This window comes from Mycteria americana, chromosome 2 (genome assembly GCF_035582795.1).
Source record: "Mycteria americana isolate JAX WOST 10 ecotype Jacksonville Zoo and Gardens chromosome 2, USCA_MyAme_1.0, whole genome shotgun sequence".
In the NCBI taxonomy this organism is placed as follows: Eukaryota; Metazoa; Chordata; class Aves; order Ciconiiformes; family Ciconiidae; genus Mycteria; species Mycteria americana.
Window position 1 is genome coordinate 39352452 of NC_134366.1, and position 23086 is coordinate 39375537.

A 23086-nucleotide genomic window follows, 5' to 3' on the forward strand; every position below is an offset into this window, starting at 1 on the left:
TCCTAGGCACACAACGCAGTCACATGGATTTAGGTTTGGAGCTGGCGTCTGTCTGGCGGAACAACTTTGCATAAGCCAGTGTAGACATACTGTAATTCAGGAAAGAGAATAAATCTCTGAAACCCCATTTAGAAAAACATAGAGGTATTTCTGTAACTATGTGGGCGTCAGCCTAACTGGATCGCAAAGTCCTCTTGCATCTCGTTGCAGTTAGGATCCAGCAGGCTCTTTGGGATGTGCTTTACCTGCCAACTTCAGTGGGGTCCCAGCTGGTGGGGAGGTCCACCTCATGCCCGAGAGTGGTAGCGTGCAGTTTGGGGATGCTCCACGCGTTTTGTTCTACGCTGGAAATTCATGAGAGGGCCTCTGTGCTGCTTTAAGTGAGCAAATACAGCTGAATAACGTGCATTTACCACGATATTGTGCCTGTTTGCCACTATAGCATGGACATATCCCATTTGTAGTTGGGCTAGTGGAGTAAAGGCAGCTGACTACAGACAAGTCAGAAGATCTGCTGGGAGAAAGGAGGCTCTGGGATAAATTTCCCCTTGTGTTAATCACTGCAGATAAACACTGCTTCTGGGAGACAAAGGGTTTGGGGGAGGCACTTTTTACAGACATCATGAAGATTATGTGTATGTATTTAAACAAAAATAACAGCAGAGTCAGCTTTTCTTCCCTGCAAACGGCTCAGGTTCAGCAGGAGTCCACAGGAGAGTACAAATGTGCATGTATTCAGGCGAAAGTCTGAAAAAAATTATTTTCTTTGGAGGCAAATAGAAAAGTCTTCAAACCCAGTCACATAAACAACAAAATTGTCTCAGAAACAGCACTGTATAATGCCAATAAAAAACATGTGTTTCAATTCAAGGCAATTTTTTAGTTTGTTTCTGCAGTATTGCTTAAGGGATTATTTTGTTTTGCCCCTGTATTGACACTCCTTAACTTTGGTCTCAGTTTCTCCCTCTGTGAAGACAGCTCAGACACAGACTAAAACTGAATGAGATAGCACCCGCGGGGGGACTTCTGCCGTTTGGAAGGGCACCAGAGGGCCAAAGGGTGAAAGTGAGAGCACAGTAAGGCAATAAGAGGAGACAGCACAGGAAGGCAATAAGAGGAGACACACAGTGTAGTATTGGGTGAGATTGTCCAGCAGAGAAGAGAGGATGAACATAAGAAACAACTTTTCATTGAAAGAGCTGGAAGGGAAACAGAATGAAGAAGTTAGAAGTTAGACATTGTGGAAAGAAGATGAAAGACTGAACAAGAAAGGTACAGTGTATAGTCTGAAATGTCATGTTTCTGGCTTATATGAAGAAATACTTCCCTGTAAATTCTATTTAAAAGTTGGAATTATGTGTCAACTGTAGCCCAAGCAGCCTGAGCCTGTGCTGTGTGTACACAGAGAGGTCTCCTGAGACTGCAGAATGGGGTAAGGACCAGTAATAAATAGATTTTGATGATGTTTCCAAAAAATCTAAGCCCAGTCCATTTGTAATGATGCGGTTACAAAGGATGGGGCAAAACCTAAAAACCCATCTCAAAAACCTAAGACCTGCTGTTACCTCTCCTTGTTTAAAATCGAGATGAGGCCAATTTTGCAGGCAAAATTCCCATTTACCATTCAAGTGTTGTGTTCTTAAGAACAGACTTCCTTCATTATTTCTTTAAAATTAATGGCAAGCCATAAAAGACTTAGTTCAAAACTGCATCTTAAGAGATTTTTTGCACCTTCATCTAGAAACTTTTGAAGATCCCCCTTTTTCAGTTAGAGATAGAGACTATTTCCCTGTTTCAACTTGACCAGAAACCACGAAGACTAGATTTTCACAGGGCATTTCAGCTGGGAACCTGCCATTTGAGCTAAAATGCAGATCCGTGAAAAACTGAAGTGAATGAATAAATAGAGCTAAACCTTTGAGAGCCACCAAGCCAAAGGGAGCAAGGGAAAGGTGCGCACAGTCAGCACTTCTCAGATGGAGCCCTCAGTCGGCGTTGATGGCTTTCCCATTAGGAGAGATCAAGGAATAATCAGCTACCATTTTCTAAATATGCCACAGCCAGATCAGCTGAAATAAGCTTTATGTAAAGTGAGCGAGTAGGCCCCAAATATCCTAGCAACTGTGATGGACTTTAAATGTGAAATGGTGCAGTTTTAAAAATCCTGAATGGGCTTTTACAGCCACTTCTCACGAGGTTAGTTTTTGTAAACCTCTGCAAAGCAGAAGATATAGTTAGCTATCTTCTCACAGCAAATGATTTTCACCCACAATTAAATGCAGGTGCAGACCTACTAATTATGTGGTTATCAGTCCAAAAATGGTAAAGGTGCAGGCATAATTAGTTGTGTCTGTAGTTTTGTATCCACTGAAGGTCACATAGAGCATATGCCTGAAACTCGGGTCACCAGCTGTGTTAGGTATGGCCATTTACCCCCACTGAAAGCCATGTCTGAAATTCATGCTACCCACCCTGCAAAATAAAATAAGATGAAATGAGAAAGAAGTATGCGTCTATATGTATCTATCTATTGCAAAGTGTTGTTTCCCAGAGATACACATTTTTCTGAGAGGTAAAATACCATTTCAAAAAATAAACATGACCAGTCAGACATTCCAGTTTTGACCTTTTACTGTCAAAAGGGAGGAAGAATTACTATTGCTTTAAGCTTATTCACGCAATTATTGACTGTGAGTAGTTGGTCAGGAGTCATTTGTGGTCAGGCTCACATTTTTATCGCTAAATCAGAGAGGTCTGTATTAAAATCACAAGACTTCATCTTCCTAGGGAATGGACTCAAGAGTACAGGCTTGTTTAGGTATGATCCTGCAGACAAATGGGGCGAAAACATTAGCAAGCCAAATGCTTGGCTTAAAACTTCACCAAGTTTATTTGAAAAGGGCAATGACCATTTTTTTACTCTATGAAAAGTAAAGAGCAGCTTTCCCCATCCCAGGGGGTGGAAGCGGCCTTTCAGCCATCCACACGCTGGGTAAACAAGAGCGGAGAGAAGGAAAAGGAAGCATTAGCAGCCGGAGTGTGCATGATTTATGTTTTGTTAAGCTCAATTAAGTCTCTGGCCAGAACTAGCTCATACCATGTCCATTCACACGGGTGTAGACCTCACTATTTACTCTTCTTTTCAATGAAAATGAAATGCTTACTTTACCAGAACATACATCTTAAATAAAAAGGTCTTCCACTGTAGCCTTTGGAAAAGCGGTGGAGGAAGCAGCAGTGCTGCGCAAAACCTGGCTGGGGAGCCGTGGGCTCTGTCAGCGCGCAGGTCATTTTATTCCTCCATATTTACACGTGTGGACTGTAGCAAAATGAAGTTTCCTCTACTGAAAAAGAGCCTACTGACATCTTCTCCCTACGTGAGTTCAGGTTACTTACTACAGTGGGGAAGGGTGTCATTTGCTTTGTCACTAATGGATTCTAGTGTGCAAAATCAGATCATTACCCAACTGCTGCCTGGAGTGGCTGCACAAAGCATTCATTATCATCCCTGATACAAATTTACAGCAATCGCCTTGAGTTTTGTTCAGTGTTGAAAGGCATATAAATACACATGTAACACCATAGTCGTAGCCTGCTCAAACCTGCCTGGTGCTCTTATAACATGGGTATTGCACCAGATCTGTGGCCACACAGGTTTATGGGGAACCAAAATGTGGTGCATTCGAAGGGACTTCCTGTCACTGCATTTCCCCTACTTTCAAGTGATCTGTTGAAGAGCGTTTGAATCATTCCTCTTTTGTTTGAACTAGTCAAATAAAAGCACTGACTACAGTTCCTTGGATTATTAGTTTTACTTTTTTCTCCTTTGACTAGTGAACCTGGTTTCCTTCCCTCTGCTATAGCTAAAATGTCAGCTAGCAAAACCGATTTGTTTTCAGTGCCGTATACAGCCCAGTTCTCTGTTATGTTAAGCCTATTGAAAGATAAACTTCAAGATCAAAGCAAATTTCTGTTCCCATGGTTTATTTCATCTAGACTTTAGATAGATGTGGGCACTGTGTGCTAAAGATTTACTCCTACTGAGTCTTCTGTTATTTATCCATTTCAGTTGTTCCATCTGTCAGACCATCTGCCTCCCAATGACCCCATTTCTTTTTTTTTTTTTCCCCATTTGTATTACAGGTCCATACGTTTCGAGGTCCGCACTGGTGTGAATACTGCGCCAACTTCATGTGGGGTCTCATCGCTCAGGGAGTGAGGTGTTCAGGTAGCCCTTCAACATTTTCTGTCTTTCTCTTGAAATGCTCAGGCGTCCCTCCCACCCCCAGCCTGCACTCCCTGCAGGAGGGGGGGGGTAGGGATTACTTTACAGAACAAGGCAAGAAATCCTCCCGTGCAAGTTAGAGTGCAGTCATTTTCCCCATTAGCTGGTTTAAAACTGAAGCCACGAGCCCTTGGTCACTGAGGGTGACATCCTTTCAGTAGTACCTTGGTCATGCATGTGCCTTGGTGTATATATTAAGAATTCTTCTTTATGGTGTCATTAAGTTATCCCTGAATGTTTTTACATCTTAAGAAGCAAGCTTTGGAAATGGCAGAGCCAGCCAGCAACTAGGCTTCATAACTCATCTTTTTGCCACCAACGGCTGAGAAGTGCCCTTGTCTGCAGAAAGACTGTCACCTATTTCCTATAAAAATACCATGCGTTGCTGCAAGCCTTAAGTAGCCCACCTCAAGGGAAAGCAAAACATACAACCTTCATTTTCCTAGAAGGATTAGTTTTCTGGTGCCTCTATAATTGTATCAGCATTTTAATAGCATTTTAATTACTTTAAATTTGTTTGTTCTTTTGTGAAAAATAATCCATCATGCAAAAATGCAATAATCATCACATCACGAGCTTTTGGATTCAGCAAGTGAAATGGTATTTGGTGCATTGCAAATGGGGTTTCCTAACTTCTTTCTATGGACCTTCAATCCCTTCCATGTCTCAACTGAATATGCTTCTGTCTTACTTCTCCCTGCCCTGACCTCTGGGCGTTCCTGGTCTCAGACTGGCACTGAACACATCTGCCCCCAACATCTGCCTTGCATGGGTAGAGGAGGTGGTTGTTACCTAAAATTTAGACAGAAGTTTGAAGGGTCAAAATACCTTTCACAAATGCAAAGGTTTAATAAGTGCAGTCTCAGTTAGTGCTACATCTTGTCTGCCTGTAGATGAATAAAGGTAACACAAAGAATATGAGAAGGACATTAAAAAAAGAGGAAAATTAATAGTAGTTTGCTTTTCAAGCTATTTGATCTTAAACACAAGTGTGCAAAAACTGACCTCACTAATGCATAGAGCTGTATTTTTTCACATACATAAAACATTAAACTTATGAAAAGGCTTATTTATTTAGTATGAAACATAATACTCTCCCTCATTAAATTACCAACATTTAACTCTAAGTAGACAGATGCATTTGGATTTAACTTCACATGCGTGGAGAACAGCACTGAAAACAATGCAGGGAGGATCCTAACTGCAGCTGCTCACATTTGTTTAGATTTTGCAGAACAATAACGTATTATGCAGTAATAACGGTATGGAGAAACACACAAAAACCATCAAATCCATTAAATGTGTAGGTGTGTTTGTAGTGATTATATTATTTTGCTTGATTAATATTTTATGGACTATAATACTGAAATGTGCTGCAAGTAATAGAGACATGTTTACATTTTTAATAGCTTGGGCAGTAAATCAACATGAAAAAACAGTAAGTAACTTATTAGTGATGATACTAGACATGTTAAGTCAGCCCAAAAGTAGTGTCAGTGATGGGCATGATGGGGAAGGCATTAAAACAGGAATCAGAGTTATGTGAGATAATGTAACTCCCGATGGTGGTGTTTGCTTTACTGAGGCTTATAAATTCATTTGGCTGAATATTTGAATCTATTAGAAAAATTCAATTTGTGGAGATCAAGCAGTGATGTTTATGTTCATAGAAACCCACCTGTGCAACCAAGAGTAGGATTTGACTCTGGAGTAAGGCACCAAGAACCATTTGTAAAATTAATCACTTTTTTACATCATGTCTTTCACAGCATTTTATATGCCTAAACTGACTTACAGACTAAACACGGGGGACACTTTAGTCACCAGTGAAGTGATAAGACAGGGATGGGGAGACTGCTGATGTGACACAGCGAGCCAAAATGCAACACTGCAGGAACATGGAAGGGGAAGGGAGGCATGCTAGCTCAAAGCACTGTCCCAGTTTGAGTGCTCAGGTGAATCTTAGGTCCTTCACCCGTTAGCAGCACTAAGCCACACACTGGCCAGCAGAAGACAGTCATTACTGTGCTAATTTTATAAAAGGCTAAACTAAAATATTCAGAATTTAAGTCCCATGTCCTTTGAAATGCCCCACCTAGAGCTACGTGTCCAGCAGTGAACTGACCCAGACCGCACCAGCGGTCACCTCCAGCTCAGAGGTCTGTGAAGGACATTCAGAGCTTATATAGCTTTTTTTAACAACTATGCTGGAGTTCACTTTGCCCATCATAAATTTTTTACAGGACATTTCCATGCTCGTCTTTCTCATCTCCATCTTATTTATTCTAGCTTTGCTGACTGATGGGGAAGTTATGCCCCATGCTTCATGTGGCCCAAGGAAATAAATTGTTAGACAAGACCTGATGGTGTTAGTATTAATTAATTAACCTGGGTAACTTTGTTTACAGACTGCGGGTTGAACGTACATAAGCAGTGCTCCAAATACGTGCCCAACGACTGCCAACCAGACCTCAAGAGGATAAAGCGAGTCTACTGCTGCGATCTCACCACACTGGTGAAAGCCCACAATACCCAAAGGCCAATGGTTGTGGATTCATGCATTCGAGAGATCGAAGCAAGAGGTTTGTATGCTTCGGAAAGCAGCAGACACAATTAAATGAAGACGACTTGAATTACGTGCTAAGCTAGGACAGGGTAGTATGTATGCCCATGCACACTGAAGACAGGATGAGAGAAGGGTTTTTTTAGTGTAGGTGATACACTGCTTTGCGTTAGCTAGGAAAATTAAATCATGACATTTCATAATTCAATTTCCTGAAATGCTTTCTGAAAACATGTCAAAACATGTATTATGTTACACTTCTGAAAGGGGTGAACTTTAAAGTGAACTTTAAGTTCATGTTTATGTGTCTTTTTTCATTATTTTCTTTTAACATACCTAGGGACACTTCCAATTTCAGAGTAATCAGTTTAAATCAAACCCATTATTAATAACCTTTCCGGACATTATGGGCAAGAGAACACCAGTGACTGGAAGTGATTCAGACAAGTGAGGTCACAGGCTGTGGCGTTTTGTGGTATGTCACAAACTGCGTAGGGTTTCGCATGATGCTCAGCTACTGACTGATGGATGGCATGGCTCAGGCGGCATGTCACAGCCAAAGCTCCCGGTTTTTGCTACGTAGAAGCATGCCAGATTGAAGAAATACCATATCCCCTCCAACGCAACACAGTAATGATGATGTATTTTTACTTTGGATTGCAAATGTGTATGTCGTGCTGGCCAATAAGCCAAATTTCCCTGTTACTCATAGCTTCCGCACAGGAATCTCATAATGTTGAATTCATGGCATCACAGTAATCTGCATGGCAACACAATGATACTAGCCATAGGGATTTCAAAGCCACACATCATCTACTGAAATGAATCAAATCCCCTGCACTGCTCCATAAAGCTCTACCAGGATTATATCATCATTGCAGGGACAAATAGAAAGAATAGTTTGGACTAAGACAGAAGAGCTTTACTCTGATGATATAGCAGGAAGCTACATTGCAATTGAGATCTAATCACTTACTGGTACATTTATTGATTAAGATAAAATCTGCTGCCCGCTCTCTGTTTTTTCAACATCTTTAACTTTTTTTCGTTAATTGCTGTAGAACTATGTAAGATACTGATTTCGTTCTTAAGAAACCAAAGTGTATTGGATCTTGTAAGTAGGTTAGCACTGTGCATAGTCACAATAAGGAGCTCTGGGATGAAAATAAATAATGTGAGTGTAACTCTGCTTGGCTAGCTCTGCCTGCTCTGCTGGGCTGCCCTGCATTTCACGTTGGTGTGGAGCAATGGGGGGAGAGTTGTGCAAGCGAGCAGGTCTCCTGTGGTGAAAGAACTGTAGAAGGGATGTACTGATGTGGAGAAGAACAGTATCCATCACATCTATCAGCTGGGTATAAGTAAAAGCTGAGAGCAAAATTGGGAACAAAAGTGCTCGTAGGGAAAGACAGTCTCTTACTTGCCTTGCTATTTATCATTAAGCAACTGGTAAAAGGAAAGGAGACCTCTAAAGCTTTATTAGTGATAGCCAAATCCAGGAAAATCTCCCACATAAAATGAATAAATCATGATAACATCACATGCCCCACCATTAGCAAATTGCAATATTTTCCTCTAACATAATCAACCATGTACCTAACAAAATCAGAAAGTATAAATTCTAAAATTCTTTAATCCTTTAAAAAACAACTTAAAATTACCTTGGTACTCCCTTAAATGCTCCAGAGTTTCACATTGCAATTAATATTTTACTACACATACTAGATCTGTTGTTCTTGCTTTATTGTTTTTAAGCCTAAATATTTGTTGGTTACTGAAGCAACATTAACCAAGAACTTTTTGTTTCAGGTTTAAAGTCCGAGGGCCTCTATAGAGTCTCAGGCTTCACTGAGCACATTGAAGATGTGAAAATGGCCTTTGATCGAGGTATACCATTTTTTAATCTTGTACAATCTTAATCTAAGGTTTCAGTTCTAGGACTTTTCAGTTCTTGTGTTTATATAGATACTGTGGTAATGAAGGTGGCATATAAGCAGAAGTACAGAAAGCAACCTGTCTTTTCTGAGTTCTTAAATTAATCTGTCATGCTTTTCATAAGGAGAAATCATATTTCGCAGTTGGAAGGAATAGTTAAACAGAAAGTAATGGCAGGCAGAAGACTAAGTGCTCGGGGGACGGGATGATTGCTCAACCAAGCAGCACAGCCTAGGCTCCTAGTTCAAGTACAAGCCTACATAGTACCAGGGGAAAGCTCTTAGGCTGTCTAGTAGACTCAATGCTTTACAATATGATAATCTATGAATTTAAGAACCAAGAACTCCGACTGGGAAGTCATTCTGCATGTAGCCTCATAGAAAGCACCGCACCACTTTGCATGGGATTGCCTCTGCCCAACAGATGAGAGGAGCATTGGGGAGATTGGTTGTACAGCATATGGAAAAACTAATAATTAAAACACTGCCTGTTAATCATGATTTCCATCCTAGTAGCCCTTCTGAATTTATTTAGCTGATTACCTTGGTTCTGGTTGTGCACACAGTCTTTGCACACAGGACTATTTTAAGTATATATGTTAGTGGGTACAGAGTAGGGCCTTCATCAACAGAAAACACAATTTCAAGTATGTTTAAGAAGTTACATAAATATTCTTCTCCTTTCCCACAAATAGTGTTTTCCTTCCTACTTGATTTTTTCAGGTATTACCTCTGCCATGTTGGGGAATAGGGTCAGACACAGCCCAGTGATTGCAAGCCCATGGGGACGAAGCAGGTCCAGGTCAAGCCAGGAAGTCAGACTGTGGATCGGGGTACTGACCAGAAGGGTGCACGGCCAGGCACAGGCATGGCCATGACCCAGTTGGAGACAGCTACAGTGTCACTCAGGCAGGGATTGGGGGCCCATGGGCTGGAAGTCTGGGGGCTCCAGGGGAGGCTGCGCAGGGCCAGCAACGTCTGTGGGTGGCACATCTTACACTTACTGTGCCTGAATACTTTTTTTGTTTGGAGACAGTTTGTCACACGGACATCACTGGCAAAGAAGGTCCAACTAGGAATTCCCAAAGTGTCTGTTTTCTTGCTATACTGAAATATCCTTTTAAAAATAATACATCTTTTAAAATGTGTTGGATGCTGCAGTTGTGAACATATGCATATACACACATGGTCAGCCATGATTTGGGTGAAAGAGATGCACAGTGATGTGACTGCTGTCATAGGAAGATACATGCTGCAGGTGTGCCACATGAAGCAGTGCTACTGAGAGGGTCACAGTCCCCATAGGTCCCACTCTGTTCCCTGCAGGTAGATCTGGCCTGGCAAACCCTTTTGTTCTGTGCGTTAATTCCCCTCTGAGTGTACCAACCTGAATGAAACCCAGAAGGAGAAGCACAGGTTGAAGAGGGAAGAGTTTGAAGAAAGCAGATGGAAATTTATGCCTGAGCATGACTTGAATACTGCTGCAGCTGTTGTTCCTTTGCAAATGTTTCGAACCATTGGAGCCAGTTCAGTTTTACAGACAGCATATCTTTTATTATTGCCTATACTCGTGGCTTAATCTGGTGGCAATACACACTTGAATTAGACCCACAGCAAGGAAGAAAGTGTGATTTACTGGCAAAGAAGGCAGCACCTAGAAACAGGAAAAGTAAGGTCACTAGCAGTATCAGATTTCGAAAGGAAAAAAAGCATGGATAAACATGGAAGCGGAGAAAGCAAGAACTGAGTTTGTATACACAAGCTGTGGGGAAAACCATTGGGCATAAATTGATAAAAAGCTGTGTCTTCATCTTCTTTTAACAATCTCATAAGGGAAAAGGGAAAGGAAGGAGAGAGTGTTGCCATGCGTAATGCTAAAAGCAGTGAAACAGTGAATAAAACCTTGTTATGAGAACTACATGACTAGAGTATTGCTGAGACCTGAAGCTGAGAACTCCACTTTACAGTTTTGAAAATGTTTTCTCCCTGAACTGAGATGGAAAAGCAGCAATAGGGGTTTTTTTGCAGGAAGGGATTTAAAGAAAACCAAAATAGATTTTTTGTTCTGACTTGTGGGCTGTGCAGCTAGAATGTGGTTGTCAGCTGGCAGAAGGTTGAATTGGCAAGACGCTTCCAACCTGACAGCTCAGGGCTTGCTTCCCTGTCAGATCCAACTTTACAGAGACAGGGACCCCCCCCCCTTCTGCATCCCAGCCCCGCAGGTAGGAACATTGCTTTTCTGCTGCCCAGTTACCTCTCCTTAGCCCTAGAAGCCACAGCAGCAGAGAGTGGACTACCCCAAGGATGTGGAATATCCCAGATCTCTGTCCCAGGTGACAGAGCTGGGAGAGGAGGGAGCTGAGATCCAGGTGGCAGGTCTCACCTCGAGCAATGCCTGGAAGGTTTTTGTTCAAATTTCATTTTCTGCCCAGAAAGTGAAGTTTGTGGGAGTTTCACAGAACTGTTGTCTCCACGTTCAGTACAGAAAATTAACATATTTTTTGCAAAAGGAAAAAAAAAAAAAAGGAAAATTTGTGTCTGAAATATAAAACGGAAAATTCCTGATCAGTTCTAGTTAATAGATAGGTGTTGCAGCAGAAGCAGCCGTATCTGTGGCCACGTCACTCTCTCAGACATCTCTGGAGCATGCTGCATAGCAGAAGGTAAATGTGTTTTAAAAGAGCTTGGCATAGTTAGCTGTCAAAGGAGCAGGTGAGAGCAGGGGTATGAACCAGAGAAGAGAACTGTTTAATCTAATGCATAGTCCTGGCACAATACTAGAGGATATACACCGGCCAGGAATAAATTTAGTTTGACAATTTAAAGACCATTTTTAACCACCTGAAAGCAAGGCTCTGAAACAACCTTTTAATAAAAGCAGGGGTAAAAACCTTAACTAGTTTTAAAATGGAAGTTGAGGGGTTTACGAGAAGGGTTATATGGCGTGGTGCCTGCAGTAGCAGAGCACTGCACTCTGGCATTACAGACGTCCCTCCCTGCCCGTCGTTTCCGAGTCAGTCCCCAGCCACCTGGCTAGAATGCTAGTACACTTTTGCATCTCTGGAAAATACAGCTTCTAATAAATGGGTTTGAAAATAAATAAGCAAGGAGTCCTCCCATTTAATGCACAGGACGCATCCTTCAAATAATGCCATCAAGCTTTCTTGCTTCCCAAGCTTGTCGTCAAGCCACAGGAGCCAGAAGACAGTATGATACAGGGATGAGGCGCAGGGCTGACTCGGCCGTAGGGTACCTCTCCTGCTGATTTCATGTGCAGCTGAAGGGGCACAATGAAGAGAAGCCAGCCTTCCCTCTGACTAATTCTGCTTTGCCAAAAGGACACTCACTTGTTGCTTCCAAAGAATTATAGTGAGAACAGAAAAGCAAAGGCAGGTTTGAAAGTTAACATCTCAGGAAGAGAATGGCATCTCGCACAATATTATTTGGGCCAGTGAAGCTGTGATAGTTGGGTTTAAAACAGGGAGAAGTTGGTCCTCATCTGATTTAAACTAAAACTCCCTTCCAAAGCCAAAGCAGTGTAAATACCCCTACTGTAAATTAGCGTTAGGCTCTCTGAGGCACTGACAATGTTCCATTTTAGTGATTTTTGTAATGAGAAGGAGGGAAATAATGTGGATTTATTTAATCTGGTGAATGTTGGTGCTGTAGAATGACAGTTGCTCTCTGTCAGCGTTGTTGAGCTGTGGCGTTGTGGCATCCAGAAAACCCTCATTGTGCACTTTATCCACAGAGCTGCCATTGTCACCAGTGCATTCTGTCCCCTCACTTGTTTGTATGACTGGCTGGTACAATACACTTGCTAAAAATATTATGCTGTTAAATATTACATGAGTGCTTAGATGCATCCTAACTCATACTCACTCTTTTGCCAGTGTAGCTGAAAAACTGTCAAATGCCAAATCCAAGAAAAACCACAAAGAAGCACGTTAGCGTGGCGAAGGTTGTGCAATAAAAACAAAGCATTAAGGAAAAAGGAACTTAAGTAGAAATGTAATTCAGTATTCAGAGGACATAGCTGCAGCTTTAAGAATGTAATACTTATTCCATTTCATTCTCTAATAAACTATTGATATATTTCTGTGGCATCCAAAGTCAGCTGAAACCTTTAAGGAACAGAATAAAGACTTTCTTTGTCTTGAGATATTCAAACTTCAACATAATGCAACAAAATATGTTGAGAGTCAAAGTAACAAGGAAAGAGAAATGACGGGGTTTGGGTAGGATTAGGTTTGTAAAGCTCAAATGAACTATATGTTTGTAATCCCAAATTTAAACAAAGATTGTATTAACATGTGGCCACTGCAATGATACTGAAAATACTAATTACAATCTGAGGAAAGTTACTGTATTGAAGAGTGAAAAAAATGATTGTGGTAATGCAGAAAGTACCGTATAAAATAGATGTAGTTCATACAGTATGCTACTGCAGAGGATCCTCTGTGAAATATGCGTCATGACTTTACCAGCAATGAATTAACTTTTCTTGCTTAGTGCTTTGAATTTTAAGTGTGTTTAAATAAAAATACAAATCCAGGAATTTGGTGAGGATAAGAAATAAGGGCAGCCTGCCAAGGGCCTTCAATTGCTGAAACTGAAAGGAAAAAAAAAAAAGACAATCCAAAACCTACCAAAGGAAAATAAAAATCCACCTTCCCCTACATAACCACTGCAGAAATGCGGAGGTATATTATAACAGATGTATTGTTACACTCACTTTAAAATAACCTTCAGTGCATTTCCAATGGATGTACATTTGTCTCTGAAGTGAAGAGAAAAAAATCTTTGAGTCAGGAATTAATGCATTTTTCCTACAGTAAGCGAATATGTAAATGAGAGTTGTGTTTGAAGTACATTGTAGTTTGAAGTACCTCTAGCTGAAGTGCCCCTTTAAGAAAGCTTGCTGGGCTGCTTTGTAAAAGTACTAAATAAATAACACTTCTATTTAGTGTACTGGTGACCTGGATAATAGATGCAACCTTCTGCTTTGCTATATCTGTTCTGATGCAGCTGCTGGCTCCTTGGAGGTATCTGTTTTCAGTGGAGCATTTTGAGTGCTCAGTGTCCATCAATTAAATAGAGCTCTCCACACAAAGCTTTACAAGACTAATGCTACCGTGCCTGGAACGTGTGGATTAAACAAAAGATTGGAGCAGTGTAAACATCCTCCTAGGGCTTATTGATGCTGTATTAAATTAAATGCTGATGGATGTATTCAGACTGCTCAGCTGCATCAAGAAAGGCTGCTTGTTTTAAACACTTAAGCATATAATCTCCTCTTGATGAGAACATGTAGTGCTATTAGTCTTAATGAGAATTATGTGCATACATTGGACAGGACGTATCCCTTCCAAGATTAATGCCATAGGTTTGTATAAAATGTCTACAATCAATATAAACTCTTTTACTCTGCTGTGAAAGCCTTTATCACCATCTTAGATGCCGTGTATCAAGCACACCCACTCATCTGTCTGTATCAGGGCATGTCTACAAGCGCTAGTTATTGCGAGACAAGCGAGGCGATGGCTTTACAGCATGTCAGCGCTTCTGTGGTAACAGCCCAAGCTTGTGCTTGCACCTCCTGGCAGATACAAGCAAACTCCTCTCCGTTGTTCAAGCAAGCATAACCTCACATCGCCCCACTCACCACGTGGTCCTAATCTTCCCCACCTCCCGCGAGGGAAGCACTATTATCCTCACTTGAAAGGTGGGGAATAAGGACTATGAGGTATAACTGATCTCAAAGAAGCCTGAGGTAAAGCTGGGGATTAAATCCAGACAGCCTCAGCCCCTGCTTGACCAGTGTCCCACCCTGTCTTTCTACTGGAAGACTGCCAAGGACAGGCCCCAGGAGGGGAGGACGGCAGAATTTCTCAGTCTGGAGAAAAATGTGGGTATGAGGGTGCTAGGTAGTACAGAACAGATGTAGTCATTTGAACTTGAAAAATAGTAGTGATCCAGCCTCGCTGCTAGTGCTTGTCGTTTCACTTGTAAGCCATGCGTTGGTCAAGGGCTTACCAGCAACACTTGTAAATGTTAAGCTCGTGTGATTAAAAGTGCTCCGTAATGGAGTTGTGACTAACAGTGTTATAATATGTGGCAAACAAAATGTATGTCATTTCAGTTGCATAATTCATCTATTTAGCTGTTCATCCATTATAAGTATCCATATTCATTTAACAAATTGCGATCCACATTTCAGAATAAATTGTATAGCTTAATGCCATAGCATGTCTATTTAAATTCAAATCTTTGCTATAAATAAATAAGTCACATATGAAGACATTAGAGGACATCCAGAAAATAAGGTGGCTTTCCTACTAGCTAATCAGTATAGATAGATTGGTCCAGGACTTACAAGATCTGGATGTTTACTCTGATTTTTCCTACTGGTCTCCTGAGGGTCATTGGAAATTTATGTTATTTCTCTGTGCCTCTGTTTCCCCAAGTGAAAATGAAAAGAATACTCCTGTGTATTGGTCTGCAGCTACAAAATACAACATCAGAACAAGTTATTAATAGCTTATTTTCAGTGAATAAATGGGCCAAATTCAATAAATATATTATTAACATGATTTTTCATCCAACATTAAAACATTATGTGTGAGATGGTACACTGCAGATATTGTAGATGGAATCACCAGCCTCTCCAAAAGATGTAAGCAAATAAATTGTTTACTAAAAGATAAAGAAACCACCATTCCTCATTCATATACTGTAAAGTTGGTAGCAATATATTCTCATTTAAGCCTTCCAAATGCTTTCAGGTTGTTTTTTCTTGTCAGATTGGACACAATAAATCTGAATTAGAAGCCTAGCCTTGCTTCAGTCAAAATTAGCCTGGTTTCAAAGAGATTTCTTCCTCCTCTTCTAGATGGTGACAAGGCTGATATTTCTGCCAGTATTTATCCAGACATAAACATCATTGCCGGAGCACTGAAGCTATACTTCAGAGACTTACCGATTCCCGTGATCACCTACGACACCTATTCCAAGTTCATAGAGGCAGCAAGTAAGTATTGCATAATAATTTGTACCGATCTGTAATTACATTTCCCATCCATAAAGCTGTCCATGTTAAAGAAAAAGAAAAGACAGACAACAAATCGGAAGCAAGGGCATTCTTCTGTTCATTGCTTCTATGCCACATCCTTCTTTCACATGAAACTTTTGCCTGAATGTTATCACAGATGGGACGTCATGCAGGTATACCATCCCAGGGCTGGTGTCACGGCCACAGACGTATGCAAGACTGGGTGATCCGTGATGGCTCAGGGATGAGTGAACAGTGTGAGCCTGGAGGGTGCTTCCCATTTCCCCACCATTTTCCCCATCACCTATATCATGGCCTCCTTTGGCAACAAATCTGCACCGCTGACAAGCACGTCCCCTCTTTCCATCGGTGAGAGATGAGAGCAATGAGGCATGGCACAAACCACACCTGCCCCACAGTTCAGGTGCACCCACTGTTCATTAGGTCCTACAGTATCTAACCCGTGTCCGGATAGGAGGCACGGGCAGGTACCACCTGCCCAGAGCCGGCAGGTCGTGGGTGCACACTACCAGAGAGGGAGGAGGACAGCAACATTCATTGCCATAATGTTGGCAGAGAGAGCTGAGATTTGCTTCAAATTCTGCTCTCCAGGGCACAGCCTTCCATGTAATGATAGTCACTCGTGAAAACTCACCAGCTGGATTGCATCAAAATCAGATTATTACCAAAACTGTCAAAGACCTGAGGTGTCTAAGAAGTAGCATGCTTTCTTCTTTAAAAAGTATCCTTAGTAATTTTGAAATAGCACCCGCTATATGGATAAGCAGCAGGAAGAGTGGTCTGTCTGTGTAACTGTGCTGCCTTCCCTTCCCCTCTTGCTTACACCACCTCGCACTCCCCATGCAACCCCAGATACCTCTCTCCTGCACTCTCCTCTTCCTCCTTGGCAGAGAAATTATTCTCGCTCCTCACTAGTCCTATGAAGACATGCCCAGAGGAAGCAGTTCCTATCACGTTGATACACCAATCTCTTAAAAGCAGGACATAAACATTCTTAATCTAAAATTTAAGCTCCTGGTGCCATTTGTATGGAAAGTCATGCAGCAAATATAACTCTGACACAGTTAACAGCTTAGGAATCCATATTTTTCATGTAAAATACATGTAAATCTTGCTCAGATTTTTAGAGAGATTGCCAAATGAGCACTGATGCTCTCTGATCACTGATACCTGCATATTTAAAGATGTTCAGAAATCTTTGTTTATGTAATTCCATGTCATTTCAATCTCTAGCTAAACTTATATATTCAAGCACAGTCTCTAAAGCATATATCCACACTCCTATCTGGTGTTGAAGGGTAATGGAAGTAATTTTATGTAAGATTTTAAAGAGTCAGTTCCAGGCACCTAATGAAGCTCAGATACTGTACCTATACAGGCCTGTAGATAGAGCCACAGACCATAGAGACGACTATTGGGTGGTCTTCATTGCTGATTTCTTTGTAAAGTCCTTTTTTTTTGAGGATGCAGAAGTTGCTGCTAAGCTCCATGTTTATGAGTTTAATATTTATCCCTCCAAGCACAGTCAATGGCTTGTAAATGACTCCATAATAATAACTTAGCTTCCTGAATTATTGGTGTTTACAAATGGAAAGCCCTATTAACGTTAATCCTGTTTGGTGTTTTTACAGAAATCTCCAATCCTGATGAACGACTAGAAGCAATACATGACGTGTTGATGTTACTCCCTGCTGCTCACTACGAGACACTTAGATACCTAATGATTCATCTCAAGAAGTGAGTTAATTGGCATGTAGGATAATTCTTGAAGAGCTTAACAATTTTGTGCTTTGAAAGAGAGATATTACTCAAAGTACCAATAAAGCTTCCATTAGGGCACTGCCACTAAAACAATAATGTTACAAATAAACAGGCAAGCTATGTTTGTAGAAATGCATATAAGCTATGCACATATATAGCACAGATCCGTTTGCTGGCAGATCATTGCAAGCCTTTGAAGAGTTAATTGAGATTTGCCACATTTCTCTGAAGCAGATAATATCTGAAAAATATCAGAATGGTAGGTACTTTAGAGATGTGCTAGATGTGCTGCAGCAAGTCCCTTGACCACGCTTTGCTTTTGCCTTCCCTTACCTCCTGATTTGTCTTCCTGAACAATAACCCTAAAAGGAAAGAGCTGTCTCTTACGAGTTCTTTGCTCACATCACAGTTAAGCCAAGAATCAAGCAGGGCCTATTTTTATACTACTAGTAAAAGCAATACCGGCCCTTACCAGTTACTTCCTATCTCTTTTGGTTTTCAAGATACTCTGCCTCATTTGCTTTCCAAAGCTTCTTTAGTCATAAGAGATACAAAATTTCCAAAAGTGCCTAAATTTCATTTTTTATCTCTTCTTAGTTGTCCCACTACTTGCAGCACAGTTGCAAATTTGCAGTATTTTCTGGGTTTGATCTGCACTGTTCTGCAATATTAATGCCAACATGAAAAGAAAAAGACCTCAACTCACGTAAAATTGCATCAGAGAGCTTGTGTGAAGTGCATTTCATGCTCAATCAGGTTCTCATTATGCAGAGACTTTTCCTCATTTTGAATCGGGTCAGGTCATTACAACTGCGTAATTCTACCTTTCGATGAGACATTACCTGGGCATGCAGGAGCTTCTGTGGACTCTGCAGAAATGAGGTGTGCAAACACCCACCCTTGTCAGCACATATGCATGGACAACTCAGGATGAACCATGCTGGCTTTTAAGAAGGCCCGTGGAGGCTGCAGACAAGCGACCTGTATACAGAATCAGTACTTTCATGTCCCAGCAGCAAATTTTGAATAGCCAAGTATTGACTTGCCTTCTTTCTTTCTCATGAACTGCAGTACAGGCTCTGGTTCAGCTGTTGAGCTGACCTACTGATGAGACAAAAATAGTCCAAACAGCTGATTAAGCTTTCTCTCTTAAATACCTGGAAGTCATGCAATGAATTTCCTCTCCTTTCCCAAATTGTAGCTTTCAGCATCTGCACGTAAATCAAGTGCATGTCAGTTCCTATGGAGAATCTGTCAGAGAGATCTGAACGTGAAAGAGGGAAGGATCCTTTAGGTTCAGACTATGCTGTTCTGTAGATTAAACATAGAGTCCCAACTCCAGCCCCACAGGGCTCTTCCTGCACAGAGAAAACATGCACTGGTGTCAGGGAGTCTGTTTATGTATAGGCTGCAGGATCCACTGCAGGATCACAGCCTCTGCACCAGCACTGTTTCTCAACAGAAAAGAAACTGCACTGAGTTGCTGCGTAAAGCACTTCATATTTCTTTATCAAATGGAAGGGACACTAAATTGAGTGTCCCTCAATCAAACCTGAGTTCAAAGTTGAGTAAGTTTTGTATTGCTTTTGAAAAATTAGAGCTACCTTCCCTGAATCTGTTTATTGTCTTTATTGTCTTTCTTCCTGCTCCATTGGAAGAATAACCTAGTGTAGTCAGGAAAATCCAGCAGAGGACAATATCAGCAATGAAAAATGAGCTTGTCAGTCAATTAATTAATTGGTTTCTTCAGTGAAATGGAACATTCTTTCTGATAACTTTTTGCTCAAAATTGGAGGAAATACAATAGCATGAGCAGTCCCCCCTGTGGCGTAATACATACAACTCCACCCATGCTGATGTTGCAGTGAAGCTGTGCAGCTGAATCTTCTCTGTGTTCACCCCAGGCCAGGCAAGAAGCCCCACGCTCCTGCACAGAGGTGCTAGTAAGATGTATGTGGCATTGCATAGCTGTTCAACACCTCTACTGCCTACAGCCACAGATGGAAAGCAGAGTGTTACACATACACTTGCACAGAGGTGCCTTGGGCTAGGCAGCTTTGGTTTGTCTTTCCTCCTTGCAAAGCGCAGCTAACAGCTGTGCTAGAAGATGAGGACGTATCTGTGAGTAGGGGCACTAATGGACTTCTGTTCTGAAAGCAAAGAGGAACAGTGTTTTTCTGTGACAGAGCCACTCTTTGCAGAGAGCCAATGGTAGAAGAAAAACCTAGTCATATAAGGACTTTGCAAACAAGGGAAGACCAGATTACTTCTGGTTTCAGGCTCTTTGTGCTCCCCTGATGACATGAGTGAATCCACTGCTGCCCAGCGGGGAATTGCCATGGCGGGGGGTGGTCTCAGCTGTTGCCAGGAGAGCTGGTTCCAAAACCAGATGTGCTCCACCCTCACAGAGGAGTTGTGTGTGGAGGAGATGTGAAACTTCACCTGTACTCTGCTTAGTAACAGCAAGTGTTTGGTCCATGAGGGACCGTGACCGATTAAGGGACCACGGCAGTCTCTACACTGCAGTGCAAGAGCACTCTCAGGACCGAACTCAAATGCCAAAGGCTTGCTGGGACAACACGGATGTGATCCAGCTCTATTACCTGGAGGGAAACCCTGAGCACATCTTGCATTTTCCAGCAGGCCTAAGGGATGACTTCTCTGCATCCTTGGCAGCCTGCGTTGGCTCCAGCCACACGTAGCCTACCTTTTTTTGTATTTACACGATATGACCTGCATCAGGGAACAAAACAGCTCAGGCTCCTTCCTAGAAGTGCCTCTGTTCTCTGTCAAGGATAGATGGCATTTGTAGCTGTCTGACTTCAGCAAGCCACCTCTCTGGACTGCTCCAGGATTCAGCACGCTCCTATAATATAACGAGTAATCAGAGTCACTCAGCTGTTGTTGGCCTGAGGCAGCCAGCAAGGCAGAAATGCGTGAATGTGTTGGTTCCTGCAGGCTGGAAGCATGGGGGTCACTGGTAATCAAAGGAAAATCTGGGTTCATATTTGGGAAGCACATCCACACCTCCCGTGTGATGCACACCAAGTACAACATGCCAGAGAACTGTAGTTACTGTAGAGTAGAGGACTGCTCCGTACATCATCGTTTAAATCATTATTATGCTTTTCAGAAAAGCAATTGCCACTAATTTTTATACCCTAACGAATAGCCACATGGAAAAATCACTTGAGTTGTATGAGGGGTGTTTAAAGGCATTGGAAATCACAGCCCCACCATAGTTGCATTGTGCTTGCTGTGGAAACAGTTACTATATTGAGTGAAAGTAAAAATTGTTACTGAAAAGTGTCATTATCTACCAATGCTTGATGTGAAGTGGGACTACAGATTAAGATGCATATATTCTTTTCTTCTGGGAAGTAAGCAACTACTTACTTTTTTTTCTTTTTTTTTTTCTATTTTAGGGTTACCTTGCATGAAAAAGAGAACTTTATGAATGCTGAAAACCTGGGAATAGTGTTTGGGCCTACTTTAATGAGACCCCCAGAGGACAGTACCCTTGCTACGCTGAATGACATGCGGTACCAGAAGTTAATTGTGCAGATTTTAATAGAAAATGAAGATGTTCTCTTTTAGACAGAGAGAGGCATATCTTCAAAGCCATTTGTTTTAAAGTAATTAGTTTGAAGGAAAAACAACATTTCTTTAAATTTTTTTAAACATGAAGGAAAAGTTCCTTGACTGCACTTCAATTTCTGCAAAGTTGCAGATGGATGCCAAAATGTTTAGGGAAAGCCTATGTCTCATAGACATATGCCTCTTTGTAGAAGGGAAAAAAAAGGTCAGAAAAAATCCTTTTACCTTGTATCTTTTGCCTTGCCTCAGATGTATATTTGTTTTGAGAAGTTGCAAACAATTTTATTGTTAACTTATTAAGAAACACAAAACATATTTTAATATGGCTAGAGAAGCAAAAAGGTACTTAATCAGTGTTTCTTGTATACGCCTATACATTTCCCTCTCCATGAGACATAATTATATATGTCAATTGTGAAACAGAACCTATATTATAAAGATATTTTTACTTTACCTAGCTGAAAGAATGGCATTTTATTTTAGCAAACTATAAATCAATGCGGTGCATTGATTATTTTCCACGTAATTCTTTCCTGCATTTTTGCTATGATATATTGAAAACAATTACCACTAATGCAGTATTATCCTGACATACCTCTTCCATTGCAAGTGTTTTAAAGGAGAATTATTTTCTTGTGTGTATTCCAGCTTTCCTTAGGTTTCTTTGCATTTAGGCACTAGCATCTAAGATTGTACACTTTTAGCCATTTGATATTTCCCAAAACATATAGTATTTTCTCTTCTTTTTTTTTTCTTTTTTTACTCCCATGTAAAATATGGTATTGAGAATTTTTCAAAAGTCCTGGTGGTAGTATCAGTTTCATATGCCAGATTTTTCTTGGATTAAAGTAATATGTAAGTTAAGTGATGCTGGGACACTGGATATTTTCTGGCCTTGTTGAAAAGTTAGCACTTTTTTGGGTTAATTATGAAGGATTTGGTTTTTCTGTAAAAATCGAGTTATGTTTTGTCATGTTTCTGTATTTATAAACGTACAGTAAATCTGCTAAAAATGTAGGTATTTATCTTGAATGTGTTTCCTGATGGTTTAAAAAAAAAAAGAAGAATGAATGTGTAGGAAATGTGGGAGTTGGTAAATTTGTTACCAAATTTTAATATTTTTCTCCCCTCACAAACATTGACCTACAGAGTTCATAGTCTAACTGCAACTTATTCTTAATGTTAAAACTGTTTCTCAGCATGTTTCTGCAAGCATAGAAAATCAACATACTTTACTACCAAACTCAATTTTCAATACAAAAAAAAATTATAATAATCCCTCATCTTGATCGTTTGTATCATATGCTTGGTAACTCAGTGATGCAGTTTCCTGAATTATTTCAGGGAGCACATGTTTCTATTCAAATTGAAAAATATGTGTAACTATGATAATGAAGGGAGGATATGACTGTAAATTTGTCGTCTTCTAGAAACTAAGGGCTAGATAGATTAACCCAGATTGCAGAGCAAATGCTAAATAGTCTGAGTTCCCAATACTTCCATAGATCCTCCTGCCTTGTGCAGGACTATTTGTTGTAGGTTATGTACTACTTAATACTGTCATAAAAATGATCTGGAAATGGTTTTATTTTGTGAAGTGAAATATGCTTTGTAATTTATGATAGTGTAAATGGAAGGAAAAATCCCATTAAATGTGTTAAAGAGTTCTGGTGTCTGTCACTCTGACCACATGGCAAGATGCCAAATGAAAATCAATTGCTAATTACCATCCTGACATTGCTGGAAACTTTCCTACTTGGAAAACTTAGAACAGTTTTACTGAATGTCAGCAGTTTCAGACTGGCACTTAGATGCCCATACTATTGCAGCCAAGCCTATGCACACATTTATTTTCTGCGACCACCCTGAATCACCTC

At 40.8% G+C, this 23086-nt stretch overlaps 1 protein-coding gene across 2 annotated transcripts in view; it reads left to right on the plus strand.

The window, feature by feature from the left end:
- CHN2 (chimerin 2) overlaps positions 1 to 22876 on the plus strand; it is a 166310-nt gene extending 143434 nt beyond the window's left edge. For both annotated transcript variants that reach the window (XM_075493091.1, XM_075493092.1), the window contains exons 8-13: positions 4144 to 4228; positions 6694 to 6867; positions 8655 to 8732; positions 15672 to 15809; positions 17483 to 17588; positions 21038 to 22876. In XM_075493091.1, coding sequence (XP_075349206.1) covers positions 4144 to 4228; positions 6694 to 6867; positions 8655 to 8732; positions 15672 to 15809; positions 17483 to 17588; positions 21038 to 21209 — 753 coding nt within the window. In that variant the 3' untranslated portion in view covers positions 21210 to 22876. The remainder of the gene's footprint in view (positions 1 to 4143; positions 4229 to 6693; positions 6868 to 8654; positions 8733 to 15671; positions 15810 to 17482; positions 17589 to 21037) is intronic.
- The last annotated feature ends 210 nt before the right edge of the window (positions 22877 to 23086 follow it).